The sequence below is a fragment of the Drosophila busckii genome, chromosome 2L (genome assembly GCF_011750605.1).
Source record: "Drosophila busckii strain San Diego stock center, stock number 13000-0081.31 chromosome 2L, ASM1175060v1, whole genome shotgun sequence".
In the NCBI taxonomy this organism is placed as follows: domain Eukaryota; kingdom Metazoa; phylum Arthropoda; class Insecta; order Diptera; family Drosophilidae; genus Drosophila; species Drosophila busckii.
This window is the reverse complement of record NC_046604.1, coordinates 11,992,263-12,012,966: the sequence shown is the minus strand read 5'-3', so window position 1 is coordinate 12,012,966 and position 20,704 is coordinate 11,992,263. Positions and strand designations below refer to the sequence as shown.

Sequence of the window (20,704 nt, the reverse complement as noted above, 5' to 3'; positions counted from 1 at the left end):
ATAATAAATTTAAACTTATTTATTGTATATATATACACTCTATATACGACTCTATTCTCAAAAGCGTCATTAAAAATATTTCCATGCGCACTAAATTTAATTCGCCACAAATTTCATAGACATTGTTTACAAAAACAATAGTGCATAGATTAAAATATTATTAAATATAAACAAAAATATAACAACAGTGCATATACTATATACATATATATTGACACTGATTAAATTAGCAGACGTGCCTTCTTCTCAGCATTACACAACTCACGTTATAATTATAGTACCCCAGGCCGTTCAGGTTGCGGCGACACCTGTGTAAGCAGCGCTGCCGCGAACTTGTTCCCGAGCGAGCTCGGCTCGGCTCAGCTTGGAGCTCGGAGAGTTCTCATGGGGGTCGCTTAAAACGCTAGGATATAAAGTCAGCGGCGATCAGTTGCAGATCATACAGTCGACAGCTTACGACGCTTGCGAAACGCGCGCATAATTTATTTATTTCGAAAACGAGCATTTCTCACAGTTGTGCCAAAGATTAAGTGTTTGTGTAATATATACAGCATATATATTTAAATATTTATTACAAATCAGAAAATGCATGCTAATGTGCTGAAAATGATTTTGAAATTGGCGCTGCTGCTGTTAGTGCTCGAGCAAAGCCTATGCTATGGCCAACCAGCGTAAGTGCTTAAAATTATTAATAAAGAAAAGCTTGCTGCACGTGCTGCATACATTTAGGTTTAGTCAATTGTTTCAATTAAAAATTTTAATAACTTTAATTGCTCAAATGCAACTTACGTCACACGAGATTGTTCATTCATAACAATTATAAAAACTTATTAACATAAAGTTTTATTTCTTTTGCCAATTAACAACCTTCAGGTTAAAGCCAGTTACGTGTTAATTATCAGCAATTATATTGATTTATTTTTACAGCAATTTTAACAGCACAATGAGCAATATACGTAGATTTCCCGATTTTTTTATGTGGGGCATCGGTACGTCAGCTTATCAAATCGAAGGCGGTTGGAATGCGGATGGAAAAGGCGAATCCATATGGGATTATATGGTGCATAAATCACCAGCTAAAATTTTAGATAATACCAATGGAGATGTCTCGACAGATAGTTATCATCAGGTAAGCATTAAGCCATAAATTATGTGTTTAAGTTTTGACCTCGTTTCACTTACGTACGGCTCGGCCCGGTCCGGCCCTTTGATTTAATCTTATCATATGGTAATTATAGCTTTTGAGTAATGTCTGAAGCTTGTCTGGTAACTTTAGTCGTAAATTGAAACCGCCATATGGTTTCAAGTTGAACGAACTCCACAGCTGATTATATATAAATTTAAAATTAAATTTTTTTCACAGTGGCAACGCGATGTACAAATGGTCAAAGATCTGCATGTGGGCACCTATCGCTTCTCCATAGCCTGGACTAGAATTTTGCCCAATGGTTTTATTCACAATGTTAGCCAAGCGGGCATCGATTACTATAACAATCTGATTGATGAGCTGTTGAAGTATAACATTAAGCCCATGGTTACGATCTATCATTGGGATATGCCGCAGCGACTGCAAGAGTTGGGCGGCTGGACGAATCCAGAGATTATACCCATTTTCAAGGAATACGCGCGTTTGGTTATCGAAACCTTTGGTGATCGTGTTAAGCTTTGGACCACACTCAACGAGCCCTGGCATGTGTGTGAATACGGCTATGGTGTGGACTATATGGCGCCTGCTTATAACTATCCTGGCATACCCAGCTATTTGTGTGCCCACAACATGTTGAAGGCGCATGCCGAGGTGGTGCATATGTATCGCGATGAGTATCAGGAACGCATGGGCGGACGCATTGGCATTACAATGGACAGCGCCTGGCATGAGCCGAAGAACAGCGATTCAGTGGAGGATCATGAAGCCTCTGAGCGCACCATGCAGTTTTACTTGGGCTGGTTTGCTCATCCTATCTTCTCCAAATTTGGCAACTACCCTAAGGTCATGATTAAGCGCATTAGAGCTTTGAGCAAGCAGCAGGGCTTTGGCTCACGTTCCAGACTGCCAGAGTTTACGCCAGAGGAGATACAACGCATCAAGGGCACTGCTGACTTCTTTGGCATTAATCACTATACAAGCTATCTGGTCACTCCCAATGATGCCAACAATACAGGCAATTTCCCCATTCCCTCCTGGAATCACGATATGGATGTCATCAATACACAAGAAGGCGTCGACTGGCCGACCTCTGGCTCCAAGTGGTTGAGAGTAAGTCGCCGAGCCAGCACTGCAATAAATTAAACGCTTATTAATATTTTTTGCTCAAACAGGTCTATCCCAAGGGCATGTACAATCTGCTCATGTGGATACATCGTGAGTACGATGCTCCCAATATAATTGTCACCGAGAACGGCGTCAGTGATCGCGGTGGTCTGGAGGATTATGCTCGCGTGGATTATCACAATCATTATCTGTCCGCTGTGCTGGATGCCATTGAGGATGGCGCTAATGTTATGGGCTACATTGGCTGGAGTCTTATGGATAGCTTTGAGTGGAAGGTCGGCTATGCGGAGAAGTTTGGTCTCTATCATGTCAACTTCAGCTCACCCGAGCGCACACGCACGCCCAAGATCTCGGCCAAGGTGTTTGCCAATATTTGCAAGACGAATGCGCTGGACTGGAACTATCGACCCAAGTTGGATGGTACAACAGATTTAGTTTAAGTTCGCTTATCCCTAAAGCATTGAACAAGTATTAATTTGCATACGATATTTAAAACTATTTTTATTTAAACTTACACAAAATTAAATGATTTTACACATAAATTTTACTTTTTTCCTTTTCTTGTGCTGAAATTCCAACAAATAATAGACTTGTTGTTGTTTTTTTTTTTAAATACTATTTATATATAATTTATTTATATAATAGAATTACATATGTTGAGGCTTGGGAAGTGTTTTTTTGGGGATGCATCATGTGAAGGATCTAAGGTTTTAAATTTATTGTGGAGTGGAGTTCTCGTTGAAAGAAATCGTACAGCTTTTTATTTCATATAGTTAAATTAAAAGTTGTTGCTGCTTAATTGATAAAATTAAATTTTCTTTCTTTCTTATCTTTTCTTTTGGGTGATTTTCCGCATTTGCTTGCTACCCGCACGATATATATATACCATATGTTTTATACACGCTTAAAAAATCATTTTACAAAGTTCATCTTAGTTGTTTTTTGTTTTTCTTACTATCGCAATACACATAAATCTAAGCATTTTGTTTTTTGTTTGTTGTTGTACGTTGAGAAATTTTTTTTAAATTTATTTTTTTGCAATTTTTTTTTTTGTGATTTACTTTTTCTTTTAAAGTGACTTACGTAGCTTGTTCTATATAATCAGCTTACTAAATTTAAAATTATACACTTTTTTATATATTTTCATTTAGGTTTTTAAAATAAACTTAGCATTAGGTCTGCGAATCGATTAATATATTATGCTCGGTTTTTTGTTTTAACAACAAATTTAGCTTAGACGCAATTTCATTTAGTAATTGATTGAAACTGGTTTTCATTTTTTATGCTACATTATAGTATTGAAATCAAACGTGTGGAGGAAACAAATTAAAACATACAAAAGAAAATGTTTGTTTACAGCGCGACACGCATCAAAATAATCAAATTGCATATAACAATATATGGAAGAATCAATATATATATATAAGTAGTATAAAATTAACAAATTAAATTTACTTTCAATTCCACTTTAAGTAAACAAAGTAAACTATACAAGAAATCAATTGAATGTTTGCTTGTGGAAAATTAAACGAAAGCGCAAGTCGCACATGAAAATATTTGTTGTTTAAAGCGAGAACACAAAAAAGTGAATTAAATTAACAAAAAAGCACTTATAATAGCAGGTAATGGTAAATTGTATGTGTGTGTGTGTATATACATAAATGTATGTATGTAGTATACGCTTTATAAAATAAAGTTTTTAACGAAAAGTAAAATGTGCACTTGAATACACAAATTACAACAGATTACTTACATATAAGTAAATCGGTTGTGTTATATTTCTTTTTAGCATTTTACAGTTGAATTTTCACTTAAATAATTAACTCTCTCATATGTATGTGTAGGTGTGTGTGAGTGTGTTGCAAGCTTGCAATAATTAGTAAATAGTATGTACTACAAAAAACGTTAAAGTGACTCTGTTTTGTTTTTACTAAAACTTAGTAAATACCGTTAAGCACACACCAATGCAAGTTGTGCCTATATATATGTATATGTGTGTTTGTTTGTGTGTGTGTGTCATCGATTAATCGCAGGCGCTGCCAACTGTTGTCAATTTGTATTTATCTTTCTCACGCGTATACACACCCGCAGCTGCAGCTCCATTGCGGTTCATCGCGCCGACTGCGCTGCTCGCTGCTTGCTTGGCGTCGTTGTGCTCAGCGATAAGCTGCTGGTCGTGTTCGTCGTCACCGTTATGCTGCTGCTGCCAGCGGCGACGCCTACGCTAACAGTTTTCGAGCAGCGTATGCAAATATAATCATCGTCGGCTTTAATCTGACTGCGATTGAGACCGACGCAATACATATGGAACCATTCATTGCATCCGCCATCGCATTGCACCCAGTCCACCTCACGGCCTGTGGGCTTGTGACAATTCTCCGCACGACATTCCTCCTCGTCATCTTCCTGCGCCGTTTGCTGCGTGCGCTGCGCATGTTTCTTCTGTCCGCCGCCGCCGCCACCAGTTGTGGGTGTGCTGTTAGCTGCGCCGCCGCCGCCGCCAGCGTTGCTGTTGTTGTTGTTATTCGTTGCTGCTGTTGGCGTGCTGTTGTTGCTGCCACTATTGTTGTTATTATTGTTATTGTTGCTATTGTTTGTCGTGCTCGTCGTAGTGCGCTTGCGTTTCTTATGCGCTGCCGGCGTTGATCCCGGCGTTGTCGCTGCTCCGGGCGTTGAATTTGGCGTATTGCCGCCATTTGCTTGTTTGTTCTCCGCATCGGCATCGGCGCCAGCTCCGGGTGATGAGCTACTCGCCTTGGTGTCGCTCTTGCGCACACCTCCGCCGCTCTTTTTGCCCGGCGTCTGCTTGGGCGTGCTCTGTTTCTTGCGCGGCACGGCCACAGCGCCACTGTTGGCATCATTCGAGCGTCGCTTCTTGTTGTTCTTGTTAGTCGGTGGTCCCGTCAGCGAACCGGAGCCTGGACTGGGACTATTTTGCACCAGCAGGCTGTCATTGGAATCTTCAGCACCGCTGCCCATAGCCGATGGCGTCGCTGTTGAGGCGCCGCTGCTCTGCAGCGTTAAACGTAGCTGCTGCATATGTTGCGCCACTCGCGCCTTGGCCTCTGCCTGCACAGCTGAGGGCGGTTGTGTCTCTAGTATGCGCCACAGCTCTTGCGACTCGTCCAGTGAGACCTCAAGCAGATCTCCCTCCATCATCAGCTCCAGCAGGTTCTCAAATTCGCTGTCCGAGAGTAGCTTTAATAAATCCGTGCCGTGCGCATCGGCGCCATGTCGCTCATCCTCATCACCACTAAAGCCGTCCTCCACAATGCGCAGCCGGCAATCATCGTCATCCTCATCGTCTTCGTCCACATCATCTGCATCCGAAGCGGATGCCTGCTTGGTCTGCTGACGTCTCGGCTTGCGCGGACTGTTAATGCTGCCCAAGACGGCGGTGCTGTTGCCGCTGAGACGCTGTTGCGCCACTATGGCTTCTATGGCGGCGCTGACATCGGGACTGCTCAGCGCTTTGCGTGCACGATCTTGCCAGTTCATGGCGCGTTCCGCCAGACAGCGCAGCGCCTCATCCTCGGGCAGGCGTATGGGCAGCTTTTGCAGTTGCACCAGCAGCGGTAGAATGGTTTCCAAGCGCGGACGCTTGGAGCGCACGCAGCTGGGGCAGAGCCACTTCGCCGGCGTTGACTGCAAGCCATTGAGTAGACCATTCGAGTGCATTGCTGGTGGTGGCACGCAATCCTCATGGAACCAATCACGACACAGCTGGCAATGCAGCATGAGACCACGGAATTCCGCTTTGCATAGACAGTAGACGTCGCGCTGGGGCTGCTTAGACAAGTTCTGGCGACGCAGTTGACGCATGTCGCGCAGCTCTTGCTCCTCGGACTGCTTGAAGCTGGCCACAATCTCGGCGGGATTCTTGTCCTTTAAGAAATCATCCTGGAAACGCGGCTTGAGATCCGAGTCTATGTTAATGGCATCCGCACGTGGCATGAGCACCTCCAGCAGCGTATAGAAGGTGCCCTTCTTCAGAAACGCAGCCGCAGTGTTATCCTTCCACTGCGCAGCGGATTGCAGATAGCCCTGCATGCGGCTCAGCTCCTCCAGCTGCAGCGGAATGCTCAGGCCGCGCTCGATCATGGCCTCCAGCGTGTGACAATAGGTTACATGATTGTTCTGCTGCAGTTGCTCCACTGCACGCAGCCACTCACGCGCCTTACGCAGCGCATCCTTCAGCAGCCCATGCGACGGCACCTGCCCATTGATCTCCGCTGCAGACTTCAGAAACTGCTCGATCTCAACTAACTCATGCTGCTGATTGAGACGCCTAAAATACTTGGCCGCCTGCGCTTCCCAGGCTTCAATGGCAGCGCCTATATGCTGCAGCTTGCGCATCTCCCTATCCACATACGGATCTGTGGGATCTAGTTCAGCTGCCGCTGTATGCAGCAGCGCTTTGATATCATTGTAGGTCAGCTTGGAGCTCGTCTCGCGCAATCCCTGCGAGCGTTTGTACCACTTGCACTGCTTGAGTCGCTTCTGCAGCGAATCCAACTGCTGCAGCTCAATGCGCAGCGAGCTGCCCTCGTTTATGAGTGTCTCCAGCTCGTTTTCTTCCAGCACCTCCAGCGTCAATTGCAGCTGCGCCTCTGCACGCTCCACAAACTGTTTGCCCAGCACTAAAAGTTCACGCACCGAAGCGCCCTCGTCAATGATGCAGCACAGATTATCGATCTCCTGCACAAACAGCTCGAGCTCCTCCATAGTTAGCTTATACTGTGCTGCCTCCTGGTTGTGATCCGAGCGAGTGCGCACCTGCAATAATTATCAGTATTTTAATAACATTTCTCTCTCTATACATTATAAGATCAATTTCTAAATATTTTATTTAAATTTTCAATTTAATGCAATTGATGACTAACAAATACTTTTTATAATTTTAAAATTACAAAGACGTGCAATAATTTTGCTCACTTTTAAATTGATGACTAATAATTACTTTTAAAAATAATACTTTCTTCAATTTAATATTTGGAATTTCAAAATCCGCTAAAAGAGAATTAGGACCGAAACCTACAAGAACTTTCCTATTAGCAGCTTTCCTTCAAACTTTTTCCTATTCTTTTCTTTCTATCAAATTAAATACAGAATACAAAATACTCACCTTATTGATTCCCAATTGTTGGATCACCGTAACGCATTTCTCCGCCTCAATAGCTGCGGCATTCAAGCGATCAATAAGCAGCGAAGATGGAAACTTTTTAGTTTCGGCCTCCTTGCAAAGTTCCTGTAACTCCTGCAGAGCCACCGAGGTGGGTGTATGGGCATCGACAATATCCCGACAACGTGAGAGCCAACGCTCAAAACTATGCGCCTTGACCTTGAGCTTCTGCAGCATCAGCGGCATCTCGTCCAGAGTATAACGATAGATGAGCGTATGCTTCTCCGGCGCACAGCCACAGAGTACGGTATAATGGCGTAAGCAGACAATTAACTTATCGTTGCACTCGCAGGCAACGGCGGAGAGGAAGCAAGTGGTGTTGCACTCCTGACAATGGCGCTCATCATCATTGACCAGCTCAAAGGCGCGACGCTCGGCGCGTGTGACTCCCCATTCCAGCAAAGACTTGCGCAATTTCTTCTCCGTATCCACCATTTCGGCCATGTCAATGTAACAGGCAGTGGCAATGCCAAAGGTTAGCTTGGCCGGCTCCAAGGCCATCTTGCAGACCAGCTCATCGTGTGAGAAGACGCAGAAGCGTCGCAGCATGGAATAATGATTAACACATTCGCGTCCCATTTTTAACCAATCCGCCGGAGCGAAATTAACCGCCTCGGCAAAGTTATAGCCTTGATTGAAACCAGCATGATAGGCACGTGGAAAGGTTATAACAAACTCGCCTGCATGCTGATCGGTGCGATAAACGGGCACACCATTGTTCATTAAGATGTTGGGATTCATTATGGTCACCAGCTGATGCAGCAAATCTGGCTGCGAAGCAAATAGCTCGGGCGCTGCACGCTTCATGGTCTCCTCGAACTGCTCGGCACAGGAGCCGGGCACGCCATACCAGGTCTTCGGCTCACCCCAATGCAAATAGTTAATGGAGTAGCTCCAGTGATCCTCATTGTGCCAGCAAAAAGCAGCAAAGCACATGCCCACATACATCCAAGGCGCATTCATGCCGCTAATATCCGCATTGATGTGTCCCAATATGGAATCCTCCAATAGTGGTAGATTATTCAAATTCCAGCTAGAATCCGCATACTCCTGGTCACCCAAGAGCAAGTACTGTGAGCTGCGTGTAGGAAAGCCCGAGCCATGATCCATAGTATGCAAATCAGCGCCATATTCCACGGTTACATCTTCATCAATGGAGGAAACAATGCGCCAAAATTCACGCTCCACCATTTCGGTGGGCACCAGATGCACCGGTTTGCGGAAATATTCCTGTTTAAACTGATCCGCCATTTGGCCAAATTGCTGCAGCGTATACTCGCGCTCTGCTTGCTCAAATCCAAACGCTTCCTGCGGCTTGCTGACTTCCTCAACCACGCAGCGTGGACATAGCCACTCACCTGTGGAGCATAAGTAAAGAATTTAATAAAAATAATAATAAAGAATAATGTTGTTGTCTTAAGATTATTAATTCAGTTGCATATACATATAAATAATTTTTCTCGGGTCGCAATGAAAGGAAAGGAAGCAGTAACCCTTCGACTTTAGCGATTATGACATAGTCATTCATTAATTTTATTTAATCCATTCACATTCACTTCTACGACTTCTAAATATTCAGACGCTTTTTAATGTTGGCATAGAGTCTATTATAGCCGGCTGAGCCCGACTATGTAGAGTTTATTTGAGATTCAACCTACCCTTGGGTATGCTAGTCAATGGTGGCAGCAGACAGAAGGTATGATAGCTATCGTCGCACCCATCGCAGAGCAACATCGACTCTTCCACATCGCCGCGATTGCAAATGTGGCAAATGTACTTCATCAATGGATCAATCAATGGCGTTGTCTCCTTGTCCGCCTTCTTTTGTGTTGCTCGTGTATTGGGCGTGGCTGCGCCTTTTTCTCCGTTGCCTGCCTCTGTGGCAGCATTGAAGCTGCTAAGTAGATCTCGCTTGAAATCCTCCTTGGTTTCGGTTTTAATGCACACCGCATTGTTGTTGGTGCCACCAGCACCTGGTTTGCCACCCAGACCACAGCTAGCAGTGGAATGGCCAAAGCGCTTGGAGCGACGCGTATTATTCTCATTGGGCGGTGCAATCGACTGGCGTTGTTGTATCTCATGTGTCTTGTAATCGGTGCCGACATCCTCAAGCTTCACGGGTGTAGCAGCTGCTTGTCCTGATGTAGCGCCCAACACTTTGCCCGAGGTATAGACCTCAAATGGATGCAAAATGCGCTCGTAGTGCGCTTTTAGTGTGGCACCTACACTTTTGCTGGATGGATACTGCATACGATTTGCTACTTTAGCCCATTTGCGCTCCTTGGTAGTCTGCTCCATGCCGCCCTCTTCCTGCACTACGCGATGCAGTGTATACAAGTCCAAAGCTTTGCGCTCTACCATGGGTATTTTCAACGATGAGCCCTGTAGCTCCCAAAACTTGGCAATCTGATCTAGAAAATTTAGCTTAACACGCGTCTTTGCCTCCAGCTCGTTGAGACGTTGCACGCGCGGCACAAAACGCAATTTGTCCACATCTACGGCAAATGGCGGCGACCATTTATCCGGTGGTAAAATCTTGGCAATGCCACATTTCTCAGCTATGGAGCGTATCTTACTTATGTAAGCCAATGGATTTTTAAACTCCTCCGCTGTGGGTCGAAACACTGGACAAGCAGGCGGAGTATCAAAATGGAATTCCTCATTCTTGGTATCATCAAATTTATTGCTGCTATGCGGTTGTGTATGCAGCGGCTTCTTGTGCGTCGGAGTTGGATGCGGACAGGCGTTGTGATATTTTCTGCTGGCCGAAACGCTGCTGCTGGCATGATTCATGGGCACGCTGGGCATGGGACGTTCCTGTGTGGCATTGGGTGTAGCGGAGTTGGCGCCACCGCCGGTCAAAGCTGTTGCTGAATTGTTGTTGGTTGATTCATGTGCTGCGGAGCTGTCATTGTTATTACTATTGCTGCTATTGTTGTTGTTGTTGTTATTGCTGCTGTTATTATTGTTGTTATTGTTGCTGCTCTTTTTGGCCGATTCGCTGCCGCTGCCGCCAGTGGAGTTGCGTGTGCGCAGGCGTCGCGCTGGTGTCACAGTGCCGCCATTGGTGGTGGAGCTGCTAAGGATTGATCCTCCAACACCACCGGAGCTGGCATTGCCATTGTCCGCCGCCTCTGTTTTGGCGGACATTCTTGTGTGTTGCTGTTTTTTATTTGCTGTAGCTTGTTTTAACTTCTATTGCTGCAAGCGCTGCTGCAGACTCTGCAAAACATGAAGAAGAGAGTTGACAAGTTAGCTAAGAATATAATTAGAATTTCGTTTGTAGTAAACGCTTCACAAAAATCACAGTTATTAAGTCAACATGCCTTATTTACATACTCAACACACACACACGCTCACACAAAAAAATTCATATATGCTCGTTTCAATTGTTTGCCTAGCAGTGTGGCCAGACTTTAACAGCACTTACAAGTGTAATTGCCATAATCTGGCAACACTGTTAAAACAAAAACAAAAACGTTTACAAATGCTCAAAAAGTGTAAATCGTAAGTGAAGCAAAAGTAATAACTGCCCAACTGACAAAGAGAGTGAGATGCAGAGCGAGAGAGAGAGCGAGCGGGAAGCGGCGGAGACAACCCCGTTCAGGCACTGACTACTCTGCTGTTGGCTGTTGTGGCAGGTAAACAAAACGAGTAAATGTAAACGGCATTTATAGCATTACAAATAAAAAGTGGCAGAGTGAGAGCGCAATACGCGCAATGCCCGGCTCTCTTTGGCCATCCAGTCGTAAGTGGGGGTTAGAATCATAGTTACATACACGTACTATAAATATATGTATGCATCTATGTATATGTGTGTCGTGAAGCGAATACACATCAATTGCACTTTGCATGTGTCTGTCTCTGTACGCTTGTGTGTGTGTCAGTTTTACGCTTGATTACATTATCAGTCTCTACCTTATACAGATTGATAAAAAAAATTGCATTGCTGTTGTTATAAATAAACAAAAGCTTATATTAAGCTGCAATCATGCATTTATAAAAATACACAAATTACAATTATAGTCATTTGACAAGGCGTATTAAACAACTTGTTAGCTGCATACTTTATATGTGTGTGCAGTATTTGTCACATAAATACATATATTTTCTTTTTAGTTATGTATTCTTTGCTCAATAGAAGTACGAGTAGCACCTGTATCAGCGTTGCCAACTGTCATAATTTCTGCTTTACAGGCATAGCGCAAATAAATGGCACACATACACTTACAGTGGTTAGGTTGTGTGACAAAAATGACAAAAACAAATCGCATCGCGTCTACGTGATCAAAGAATATCTAACAGTGCCAGCAGCAACAACTACAACGGGCTGGGGTTGAACTTTTGGGGCTTGATTGTCACACTGTGAGCGCACTAGCAAAAGAGAGTGAGAGAGTGCGAGAGCGCCAAAAAGCTAATGTGTGGGAGTTCAATTGCAAGCACACACACACACACATACATGCATGCAGAAGCTTAGCATTGTTTATTTTTAAGTTTTGTTTTGCCCAAAACACGACACCCACACACACACACACACACACCTAAAATCCTTTATATATACAACATGTGCATTTAATTCGCCTCTACACTTTTCTTATTAGTATTATTGTTTTTTATTAAAAAGCACAACTAACAGTTGCCCTGTAAAAATAAAACACTTGTGGTAGTCTTACGGGGGTGTGTGTATACGTATACGTTTTGCAGCCGGATCAAATAAAATATTTATTCGTATGTATATGCTGCTTTGCACACACAAATGAATTTGTTGCATAGAAAAGTGGAGCGCACAAATAAACGCACACAAACATAAATTACATAGCGACAACGGGTGGCAACAAAACTTAGAAATTCAATATGTACATACATACAATTCATAGTATGTATGTATGCAATGTATAAGTTTGAGTGTGTGTCTGTTATGTGTGCATTATTTGTAAGGAGTCTATATTTTTTTTTCTTTTTTTTTCAAGTTTTATGGCTGCTGTGGCTACAGCTGGCTGATTTTCATTTTTATTAGTTTTTCAAGCAAAGTATTGCTATTTTTATTTTTTTGTTTACGTATGTCATTTGCTGATGAAATTAAATAAAGGAAGCCATATTGAGAAGAAAAAAAAAGCGACTGCGACGCAGCAGCTTAAAGTTAAAGTTCCGTTCCGGTTAAGTTTATATTTCCCCAGCGACAAAATAGACAAAAGGAAGCCGCTGTTTGTTGCTGGGCGAAAAGCTTTTGCTTTTGCTTTGGTGGTTGTTGTAACACAACTCACACACACAGGCATACGTACACCAATGCCCACACACACACTCGCACATACACAGATGTGCGTATGAATGTGGGGCGCTGCTGCTGCCACCCCAAAAAATGGCACAACAAAAACATCACGCAGAGTCAATGCAGAAAAAGGGAGTAAGAGGTGTGTGTAGTTTTATCAATTGCCTGATCAGCCAGGAGTCTGTTTTGTCTCTTTTCTCTCTGCACTTCACACAGAGCTCTCAAGCTGAGAGCAAATTGTGCAAGGGAGCGAGAGAGCGCGCGGAATAGACACACACACACATCACAAACAACATGCTCCAAGTTAATTTATGGCTTTTATTATTATATATTTTTTTCTTCCTTTTGGATTGGCGTTTTGCATGAATATTGATTGCGCTTCTTGCCAACTATTCAGAATTTCACCAACTGTTGGTGCTATTGGCAAAGATTTTTCAATTAATTGTAGAAGTTAACTTGTTTTACGTTTGCCATATTGATCGTGATTTTATTACAATTGTAGCTGACAGCTCTGAAGCCAAAAATTGTTAACGTCGTACGCATACAAAAAGGGGTTTTATATAATTTCCATTTTCAGTCGAGCACACTCACACACACACAAGTTCACGTTTACACACACTAGTGCGCACAGGTATACATATACGTATGTATGTATAACAACAACATTTAGCTATACATAAATACATACATGTGTATGTACATGTGTTTTCTGCAAAATTAATTAGTTACTTTATCGAAATCTCTTTTCGTGTCTACTTGCACTTGAAAACTATTATATTTAATCTTTGTTCCTGCTAGCGAGCCCAGCAAATTGGTCACAACCATAGTTGGTTAACAACATTCACATCAACGTTGTGATTTTTTTTTACGCACTGACCACCATATTGCACTTTTGAAATGTTTTATGTTTGTATGCGCATATGTATGTATTAAATGCAACACTGTACTTTTTTCTTTAGAAATTTACAAACTTTGCTAATTAGCGCAGTTGGCAGTAACTCTCAAGCTCGAAGCTCGCAGTTATACATATTTATTTAGTCTGTATATAAGTTTAAAGGGATTAAGCAGCGCTAGACACACACCATGATGGCGACCAGCAAAGGCAGAAGCAGCGGAGAACGCACTTTACAGCAGCAGCGCTGCCGCAGTCTCTCAGCTCTTCTCCTTTCGCTTGCGCTTCAAAATTCATATATATATATACATACATATATTAATAAGTTATTTATGATTGCAATTCGAATGCATTGGTTTGAGTTGATATTTGAAAATTTTCACTTTTTATTACACATTTTTCAAACTGCGCTGCCAGCAGTGACCGCAGCCGCACACACACTCTCACATACAAAACGTTTTTTTTTCTTCTTTGATTAAAACGCGGGGGGTTGTTTCCAATTGCCTTTGGCAGGGCTCACTTGTGAACTTTGATTAATATTCTCATTGGCTTTCGCTCGATTTGTTGCAACGTTTTTAGGCTAGGCTCGCGCATTATGTGTATGCATTCTGTCCATATTTCGCTGCTAATTAAACATTTTTCAGCCATCAGCGAAACTCACACACGCACACACACTCACTTTGTAAGTGTAGGGTAGAAGATATATAGAAGAAAACTAAACTCACTGTCGTCATAGGTAATCGTAGACACGCACGCTGTTTGCAGGCGTGCACTTGTTCAATATATTTCATAGAACCACGCACACAGCACTTGATTAACTTTATATATAGGTTGCTAAATTGTAATATTTATTTGCTTTGGAATATTTTCCACTGTCTTTACAACTGCTCTGCACACGACGATGAAAATTAGTGTGACCAGCTTGCAAGGGCTCTTAAATACGCGCTCAATAATATAAAAAACGCCAGTGTTGCTCAATTGCACAAGCGAAAATGTGCCAATAAATCGAGCTGTTTCATAGTGTAACCAGCTCAATAGCAGCAAATCTATGAGGGCAATTTACGAAGCTTTTATACGGGCACACACAGCTTTTGGTAACTTTAGTTTACACAGTCATGTTAGATAAAACTTGTTAAAAGTTTGTGTGTGGTGTTTGTTTTAGTTAATAAATTAGCCCAAAAGTCATTAGAAGTAGTGTGCATTAGTATTACGCAAAGATGCCCGCAGTGCGCAAATATAGACGAGAAACAAGTGAAATCAGCTGCTGTCTCAAATACTTGCTGTTTACCAGCAATGTTATTATATTTATGGTTGGCCTGCTCGTCTTGGCCGTGGGAATTTGGGCCTGGACTGAAAAGGATATGTTTCGCAATATTGGCAAGCTAACGTTTATAGCGTTGGATCCAGCTTTTGTGCTAATACTGCTGGGAGCTATTACCTTTTTCCTGGGCTTTATGGGCAGTGTGGGTGCACTGCGCGAAAATACGTGCCTATTGGGAGCTGTGAGTAGAAAGCAGTTAAAAGTATAGAAATGTTGCTCATAATTTTTTAACCTGCAGTTTGCTATAGCCTTGAGCGTGCTGCTGCTGACAGAGATAGGCTTGGTTGGACTTGCTTTTGTGCTCAAGGACAAAGGCTGGGTATGCTGACAAATAAACTTTCCATTTTCTTCTATACAACTGACTTATATTGGTTGCAGATCAAGGACCAGGCTACTGAGGGTCTTCGAGCTTTTATTAAGCACTATCGCGAGGATCCAGATCAACAGAATCTCATTGATTGGATACAGGAAGATTGGCTGCAGTGCTGCGGTATTGACGGTCCCAAGGACTGGGACAGCAATAACTATTTTAATTGCAGTTCCGTTGCAATTGGCAGCCGCGAAGCCTGCGGCGTGCCCTTCTCCTGTTGTCGTCGACGTCCACAGGAAGTGATTAAAAATAAACAATGCGGCTACGATGTGCGCAAGGAGGGCTATGTAAGTGCAACGACTATAGTTTAGTAATAAATAATAAGCTTTAACCTGATTGTAAATGCAAGCAGCCTGTGGATAGAAATATACATGAGCGCGGTTGTTTACGCGCTGGTGAGGATTGGCTGGAGACACATCTAATAGCTGTGGCTGCCTCTATTGTAGCTATGTTAATTATGCAGGTGCCGTAAAGGGACTACATAACTTATTATATTGCATTTATTTACTTACTTTGTTGTTAGTAATATGATTTGTTTATTATTATTTTTATGTAGGCTATGGAACTGTCCAAGATCATTTATGAAAAAGGCTGTGTCCAGGCGGGCGAGGAATGGATTGAGCATAATTTGATTTTAATTTCAACTGGTGTTATTGGTGTTATGTTTTTCCAGGTTTTTCGTTATTTTATTTTACTTTATTTATACGATGTAATATTTTTGTTAACGATATAACTTTTTACAGATTCTGGGCATTTGCTTTACGCAGAATTTACGCACTGACATCTATCAACAAAAATCCAAGTGGCACTGACAAATGGCCCTTGCTGCCCCCACAGCACTTTAGACAAAACATTCCCAGCACATTGACTATATGAACTATCACTATTGCTATACTAATACTCTTCGGTTAGTTAACTATGCTATGAAAATACCTTAAACTCTGTGCTTAAGGGTAAGTACTATATGTATTACGTGTGTGTCTACTAAATGTTAAAACTTATGCCGTCTCTATGGACATTGACTAACTAACTAAGTTGCCAAATTTTTTGCTACTTTTTCTTACGAACAAAAAAAAAAAAACAAAAACAAAAGACAAACCAAGCGCTAAAACAATTACATACAATTTTCTATACATTTACAAGCAAAGATATTAAAAAAAATTTACTCGAAATGCAGCTGTGATATATTTTTAATAAATGTATAGAAGAAAAAACATTCAAGTAAAACACATAACAATTTTCCATTAGATTGCAAATAAATAGTAAAAACCTTGAAGAAAAAATCCATTTTAAAATTAAGCAAGTGTTTAGAGCCTTAAAAGTAAAGCAAGAGAAGAAAAAACATTCCTATGATGAAAGCGCATTATATTTGGCACTTAAAAACTCAAGTTAACTGCAGTATTTTTAAAAAACTAAATGTATTCTGTGTTTGGGGGCACGAAACTTGAATATTATATACGCTATACTAATTTTTGATGAGCTTAACTAGTTGACCAATTGTCTGCTTAAAGTATTTCTTCTTCAGTTGCCTAACCTTCACTTTAAAATAATAATATAAGAGCTGTTGCTATGTGGGTTACATATTTAATGAGATTTCCAATAGACTGCTGTTGAAATTAGTCGCAAAAGAAACTCAAAGCTAAGGCTTAAATAAATATATATATAATTAATATACATAGGTGTGTATGTAAATGGGTTGTTAGACCTTGAAAGCTTCGAGTAAATGTTTATTGCAAGCTAACTCAGCAATAGGTGAAACTCAATAGTTAACGAAACAGAGTTGTGTTTTAAGTATTTTTCAACTTGTTTTTAACCTACAACTGCCCTAAAATGTGTTCTTAACTTTAAATATAAATTATATATTTTATATAAGCAAACTATAGCAACTTTTTTATGTAATTTTATGTACAACTAACTAGAAGAAATCCCGAGTCTCCTTTTTTTTATAAACTAACTCACACAGCTTTTTACATGAATGTAGCTTAAACAATTGTTTGAATCTCCATTTGCCAATGAACAAATCAATTATACATTTGAACAAACAATTTTATAAGTAAGCTTAATAAATTTAAGACAAAATTAATGTGCAATAAGATTTAGATAACGAAAACGACGGCAAAAGTCAATTGATATTAAAAAAATAAATGCAAGTCAGTAATAAGTTAAGCAAAGTTTATTGTAATAATTATAAAAGCAAACATGTAGTGTATAAACAAAAGCTTGTCAAGGTTGTTTAAGCTGCTTCTAATAAACAAAAGTAAAGTTTAAAAGCATAAATTAATTTTTTGGCTGTTGTGGCACTTCACTGGACTGTCCGTCCAGCTGAGCTACTGCATCAAATTGCACAGCGGGCAACTCAGTGCCTGAGCGCGTTTTATTAGCGCGTTGATACTCCAGCAGCACCACAGAGTTCTCGCCCAGCTTGAGTAGTTCGTTGGGCACATAGAGCGTAATCTGTGGACCCGCCAGCGGCCAATAGCGCCCCAAGTTGAAACCGTTGACATAGGCCACACCCTTGCCCCAGCCAGCCATGTTCATATAGGTATCGCCAATCTCCTCCACCTTAAAGTTGCCAGCATAGAGTATTGGTCCAGTGCGTAGCAAACGTTGCAGCGCTACAATAGGATCCACTTTGCTGACTCCGTTGGCTCGCCACTGCTCTATAGCCTTCGGCTCCAGTGGAAAGCTAGTTGTAGTCCATTCTTCCAGCGGCAAGGCGCCGCCATTATGCAGCTGCAGCGTTATTTTGCCAAAGATGCCTTTGGTATCATTGCTGACATCGTAATTAATGCGCCCCTGATTCTCCACGAGCAGCTGCAAGGTATTGCCCCAGCCCTTGCTCAAGGGCAGGGCATAGATGCGCGCCTCTCTGGACAGCGTGCCCACCAGCTGTTGATCTATGAATACATGTGCGCGATCTCGCAGCTGCTCCACTTGCAGCAGCGCCGGATCCAAGTCCATGTTGGGCAGCGTTGTCTCATAAAGCAGCAGACCGGAATACTGATCAAGCTCTTCAAAGGATTTGGGCTTATCGGCGACCACAGGCGTACCCTTGGCCAGCGCTTTGCGTCCATCTGGCGATAACAACTCCAAAACAGGCGTTAGCTCAACTTTGCCATAGGCCAAGCGCTTGGCGGGGTTGAGCTCTATTTTGGGCAGCTCCAGCACCTCGTCTATAACCTGTCTAACCAGCTCGTACTTCTGTGTAACGCCACCAGCCTCATCCATAACTGCATCATAGTCGTAGCTGGTAATATCTGCTGTATAGCCTATGCTGCCATCCAGATCAAAGTTGGCGCCGGCGGTGAAGCCAAAGTTTGTGCCGCCAAAGAACATGTACAGATTAACGCTGGCATTGTAGCTTAAAATGGTTCTAAGCCAACAAAAATAAGTTAATAAGCAGCTTAAAAGTGTAATAAATTAATTTACTTAAGCGCATCAGCTACGACTTTGCCATCGCGTCGCTGATTCATCTCCTGCCAATGTGTTAGCCAGCCTGGATAGAACTCGGAATTAACCAAGGGTCCTGTAGGCTGCAGCTGACGCAGCATTTTCCAGATGCTTTCAATTTCATGTACTACAAAAAATATAAGCAATAGCTACAATATTAATGTTATGTAAATGTAAAACTCACCTCGATCAATGCCAAAGTCTGTGGTGGCGAACACATTCTCAATCTTGCCACAGCTCATGCGTTCATCTGGTATATCCACTGTAAAGAGCAAAGCCTTATCCTGCACATATTTGGCCGTCTCATCTCGCAGCCAATTTAAATAATCATGATCACAGGCATGATAGGCGCCATATTCATTCTCCACTTGCACCATTATGATCTTGCCACCATTGCCAATCAGCAAATGCTTTAGACGTGGCATCAACTGTGCATACCACTTGCCCACCTCGGCTATATAGTTGGGATCGTTGGTGCGCATTTTAATGTTGGGATATTTGGTAAAGAGCCAATGTGGTAAGCCGCCCTGCATATTTAATTGATTTATTAATTTAATTTCATTTATAGCATATAGCATGGAACCTACATTGTCACGTTCGGCGCAAATATAGGGACCAGGACGTAGAATGATATAGAAGTCTTCTTCTTGCGCAATCTCTAGAAATTTCACCACATCTGCTATGCCTTCCCAGTCGTAGACGCCATCGTGCGGATTGTGCAGTGACCATTCGACGTAGCTAAGTGCAAGAAATTTATATTAAACAATTATTCTACTATAATCAATTCGTGCCGCGCAAGCGTAGCTAATTTTAAATTTAATATAATAAATAAACTTCGACTAGGCATGTACACAACTTTAGCTTGGCATGCAAATTTAAATAAAATGCTTTTAGACATTAAGCTAACCATACCACAATTTGTTGAATTTCTTTTACAACTATACAATTAATTAGTGTACCCTCTTATTTGCTTATCAAAATCACGTAAACGTTTTTTAATTTTTACTCACGTATCCAGGGCATTGAGACCAGCTGCTCGCATAGTGCGCAGTCGACTGCGCCAGGCGTCGGGCAGCGCCCGAAAATAATGAAACGATCCGGACACGTAGCGAAATGGTTTGCCATTCAATAGAAACGTGTTTGCTACATGATCTATGCTAAATGCAGGTGCATCCTAATATTAAAATCAAAACAAATTAGCAATGCCGTCTACATAAATAAATAAAAAATGTAGCGTAAGCTCACCTCTCTGCTAGCATCGCTGCCGCTGAGGCCGACGCAAAGGCCTACAGTCAATGCGATCACCAATATCATAACACAACCGCTCATGGCGAGTGTTAATTTGCGAGTACAACGACAGCCGGCGCTTTTGCTCTCTTCACCTGTGCTCATTTGAAAAAGCTCTCTAAGCTCGGCCTGTAAAAATTTAAAACTGAGAGCGCGCACTTAAATGGACGCCAAGCGCTCTGAACGGCACAATGTCAACTGCTTGTGTGAACGCCTGGGCACTGGCACTTTGTACGATTTATTTACATACTTATGTATATATGTATTGTTTTTTGATAAGCATAGTGCACTTGAAGTGGCTGATAAAAAAAGAGTTGAAGTAGCAAACGTAATGTCGAGTAAATTGGCATTATCGTTATTGCAGCATTAGTTGAAGTGGCGGCTATAAATAATCAGCATATCTATCAAATGTTTACAATGAACTAAAATAGCTTAATCCTTAGCTAATGAAATCTTTTATTGCTACAAATTGAGCTTTAGTTGCTTCTTATCTTTCAATTTATGCGGTTGCTGCTCTTTGCATACGATAAACTCGAGTTGGGGATTTATTTTTTGTTTCAAGATTATTTTATTTTATATTTCTGTAGTGTACTGTGCACTATCACTTATAAAATTGCAAAAAATTATATTTAAATGCTTGCTTAATGTAAACAAATAATGC

General features: G+C 41.8%; 4 protein-coding genes across 6 annotated transcripts; 2 read left to right on the top strand and 2 right to left on the bottom strand.

The window, feature by feature from the left end:
• Positions 1-435: 435 nt before the first annotated feature.
• Positions 436-2,807, top strand: LOC108596168 (myrosinase 1). The gene is made up of 4 exons (XM_017981678.2): positions 436-671; positions 928-1,129; positions 1,364-2,257; positions 2,320-2,807. Exons 1-4 carry the CDS (start codon positions 586-588, stop codon positions 2,710-2,712), a joined length of 1,575 nt encoding a protein of 524 aa, XP_017837167.1. The 5' UTR covers positions 436-585; the 3' UTR covers positions 2,713-2,807.
• A 914-nt stretch (positions 2,808-3,721) lies between these two features.
• On the bottom strand, positions 3,722-14,528 carry LOC108607993 (lysine-specific demethylase lid). Its single transcript, XM_017999151.1, has 4 exons — positions 14,341-14,528; positions 9,113-10,676; positions 7,398-8,812; positions 3,722-7,048 (listed from the first exon to the last, which is right to left on the bottom strand). The coding sequence occupies exons 2-4, from the start codon at positions 10,602-10,604 to the stop codon at positions 4,382-4,384; spliced, it is 5,574 nt and encodes a 1,857-aa protein (XP_017854640.1). The 5' UTR covers positions 10,605-10,676; positions 14,341-14,528; the 3' UTR covers positions 3,722-4,381.
• Positions 14,529-14,731: 203 nt separating this feature from the next.
• Positions 14,732-16,387, top strand: LOC108608401 (tetraspanin-17). Of its 3 annotated transcripts, XM_017999759.1 has the most exons (6): positions 14,732-15,117; positions 15,175-15,255; positions 15,315-15,593; positions 15,659-15,769; positions 15,863-15,979; positions 16,050-16,387. In XM_017999759.1, exons 1-6 carry the CDS (start codon positions 14,833-14,835, stop codon positions 16,116-16,118), a joined length of 942 nt encoding a protein of 313 aa, XP_017855248.1. In that variant the 5' UTR covers positions 14,732-14,832; the 3' UTR covers positions 16,119-16,387. The 3 variants fall into 3 exon arrangements, with proteins under 3 accessions (XP_017855248.1, XP_017855249.1, XP_017855250.1); XM_017999760.1 differs by lacking the exon at positions 15,659-15,769; XM_017999761.1 differs by lacking the exon at positions 15,863-15,979.
• A 1,077-nt stretch (positions 16,388-17,464) lies between these two features.
• On the bottom strand, positions 17,465-20,240 carry LOC108608400 (beta-galactosidase). Its single transcript, XM_017999758.2, has 6 exons — positions 20,002-20,240; positions 19,767-19,930; positions 19,344-19,494; positions 18,941-19,283; positions 18,736-18,883; positions 17,465-18,679 (listed from the first exon to the last, which is right to left on the bottom strand). Exons 1-6 carry the CDS (start codon positions 20,146-20,148, stop codon positions 17,584-17,586), a joined length of 2,049 nt encoding a protein of 682 aa, XP_017855247.1. The 5' UTR covers positions 20,149-20,240; the 3' UTR covers positions 17,465-17,583.
• Positions 20,241-20,704: the final 464 nt, after the last annotated feature.

What these genes read in the sequence shown, in the direction of transcription:
- LOC108608401 (XM_017999759.1), top strand. Translation starts at nt 14,833, where the DNA reads ATGCCCGCAGTGCGCAAATATAGACGAGAAACAAGTGAAATCAGCTGC. An exon ending in ATACGTGCCTATTGGGAGCT is followed by an intron (nt 15,118 to 15,174) that starts GTGAGTAGAAAG and finishes TTTAACCTGCAG; the next exon opens with TTTGCTATAGCCTTGAGCGT. An exon ending in TAGCTATGTTAATTATGCAG is followed by an intron (nt 15,770 to 15,862) that starts GTGCCGTAAAGG and finishes ATTTTTATGTAG; the next exon opens with GCTATGGAACTGTCCAAGAT.
- LOC108596168 (XM_017981678.2), top strand. Translation starts at nt 586, where the DNA reads ATGCATGCTAATGTGCTGAAAATGATTTTGAAATTGGCGCTGCTGCTG. An exon ending in CTATGCTATGGCCAACCAGC is followed by an intron (nt 672 to 927) that starts GTAAGTGCTTAA and finishes TTATTTTTACAG; the next exon opens with CAATTTTAACAGCACAATGA. An exon ending in CGACAGATAGTTATCATCAG is followed by an intron (nt 1,130 to 1,363) that starts GTAAGCATTAAG and finishes TTTTTTTCACAG; the next exon opens with TGGCAACGCGATGTACAAAT.
- LOC108607993 (XM_017999151.1), bottom strand. Translation starts at nt 10,604, where the DNA reads ATGTCCGCCAAAACAGAGGCGGCGGACAATGGCAATGCCAGCTCCGGT. An exon ending in ATTGACTAGCATACCCAAGG is followed by an intron (nt 8,813 to 9,112) that starts GTAGGTTGAATC and finishes TATGCTCCACAG; the next exon opens with GTGAGTGGCTATGTCCACGC. An exon ending in AACAATTGGGAATCAATAAG is followed by an intron (nt 7,049 to 7,397) that starts GTGAGTATTTTG and finishes TAATTATTGCAG; the next exon opens with GTGCGCACTCGCTCGGATCA.
- LOC108608400 (XM_017999758.2), bottom strand. Translation starts at nt 20,148, where the DNA reads ATGAGCACAGGTGAAGAGAGCAAAAGCGCCGGCTGTCGTTGTACTCGC. An exon ending in GCAGCGATGCTAGCAGAGAG is followed by an intron (nt 19,931 to 20,001) that starts GTGAGCTTACGC and finishes TTTTAATATTAG; the next exon opens with GATGCACCTGCATTTAGCAT. An exon ending in AGACTTTGGCATTGATCGAG is followed by an intron (nt 18,884 to 18,940) that starts GTGAGTTTTACA and finishes TATTTTTTGTAG; the next exon opens with TACATGAAATTGAAAGCATC.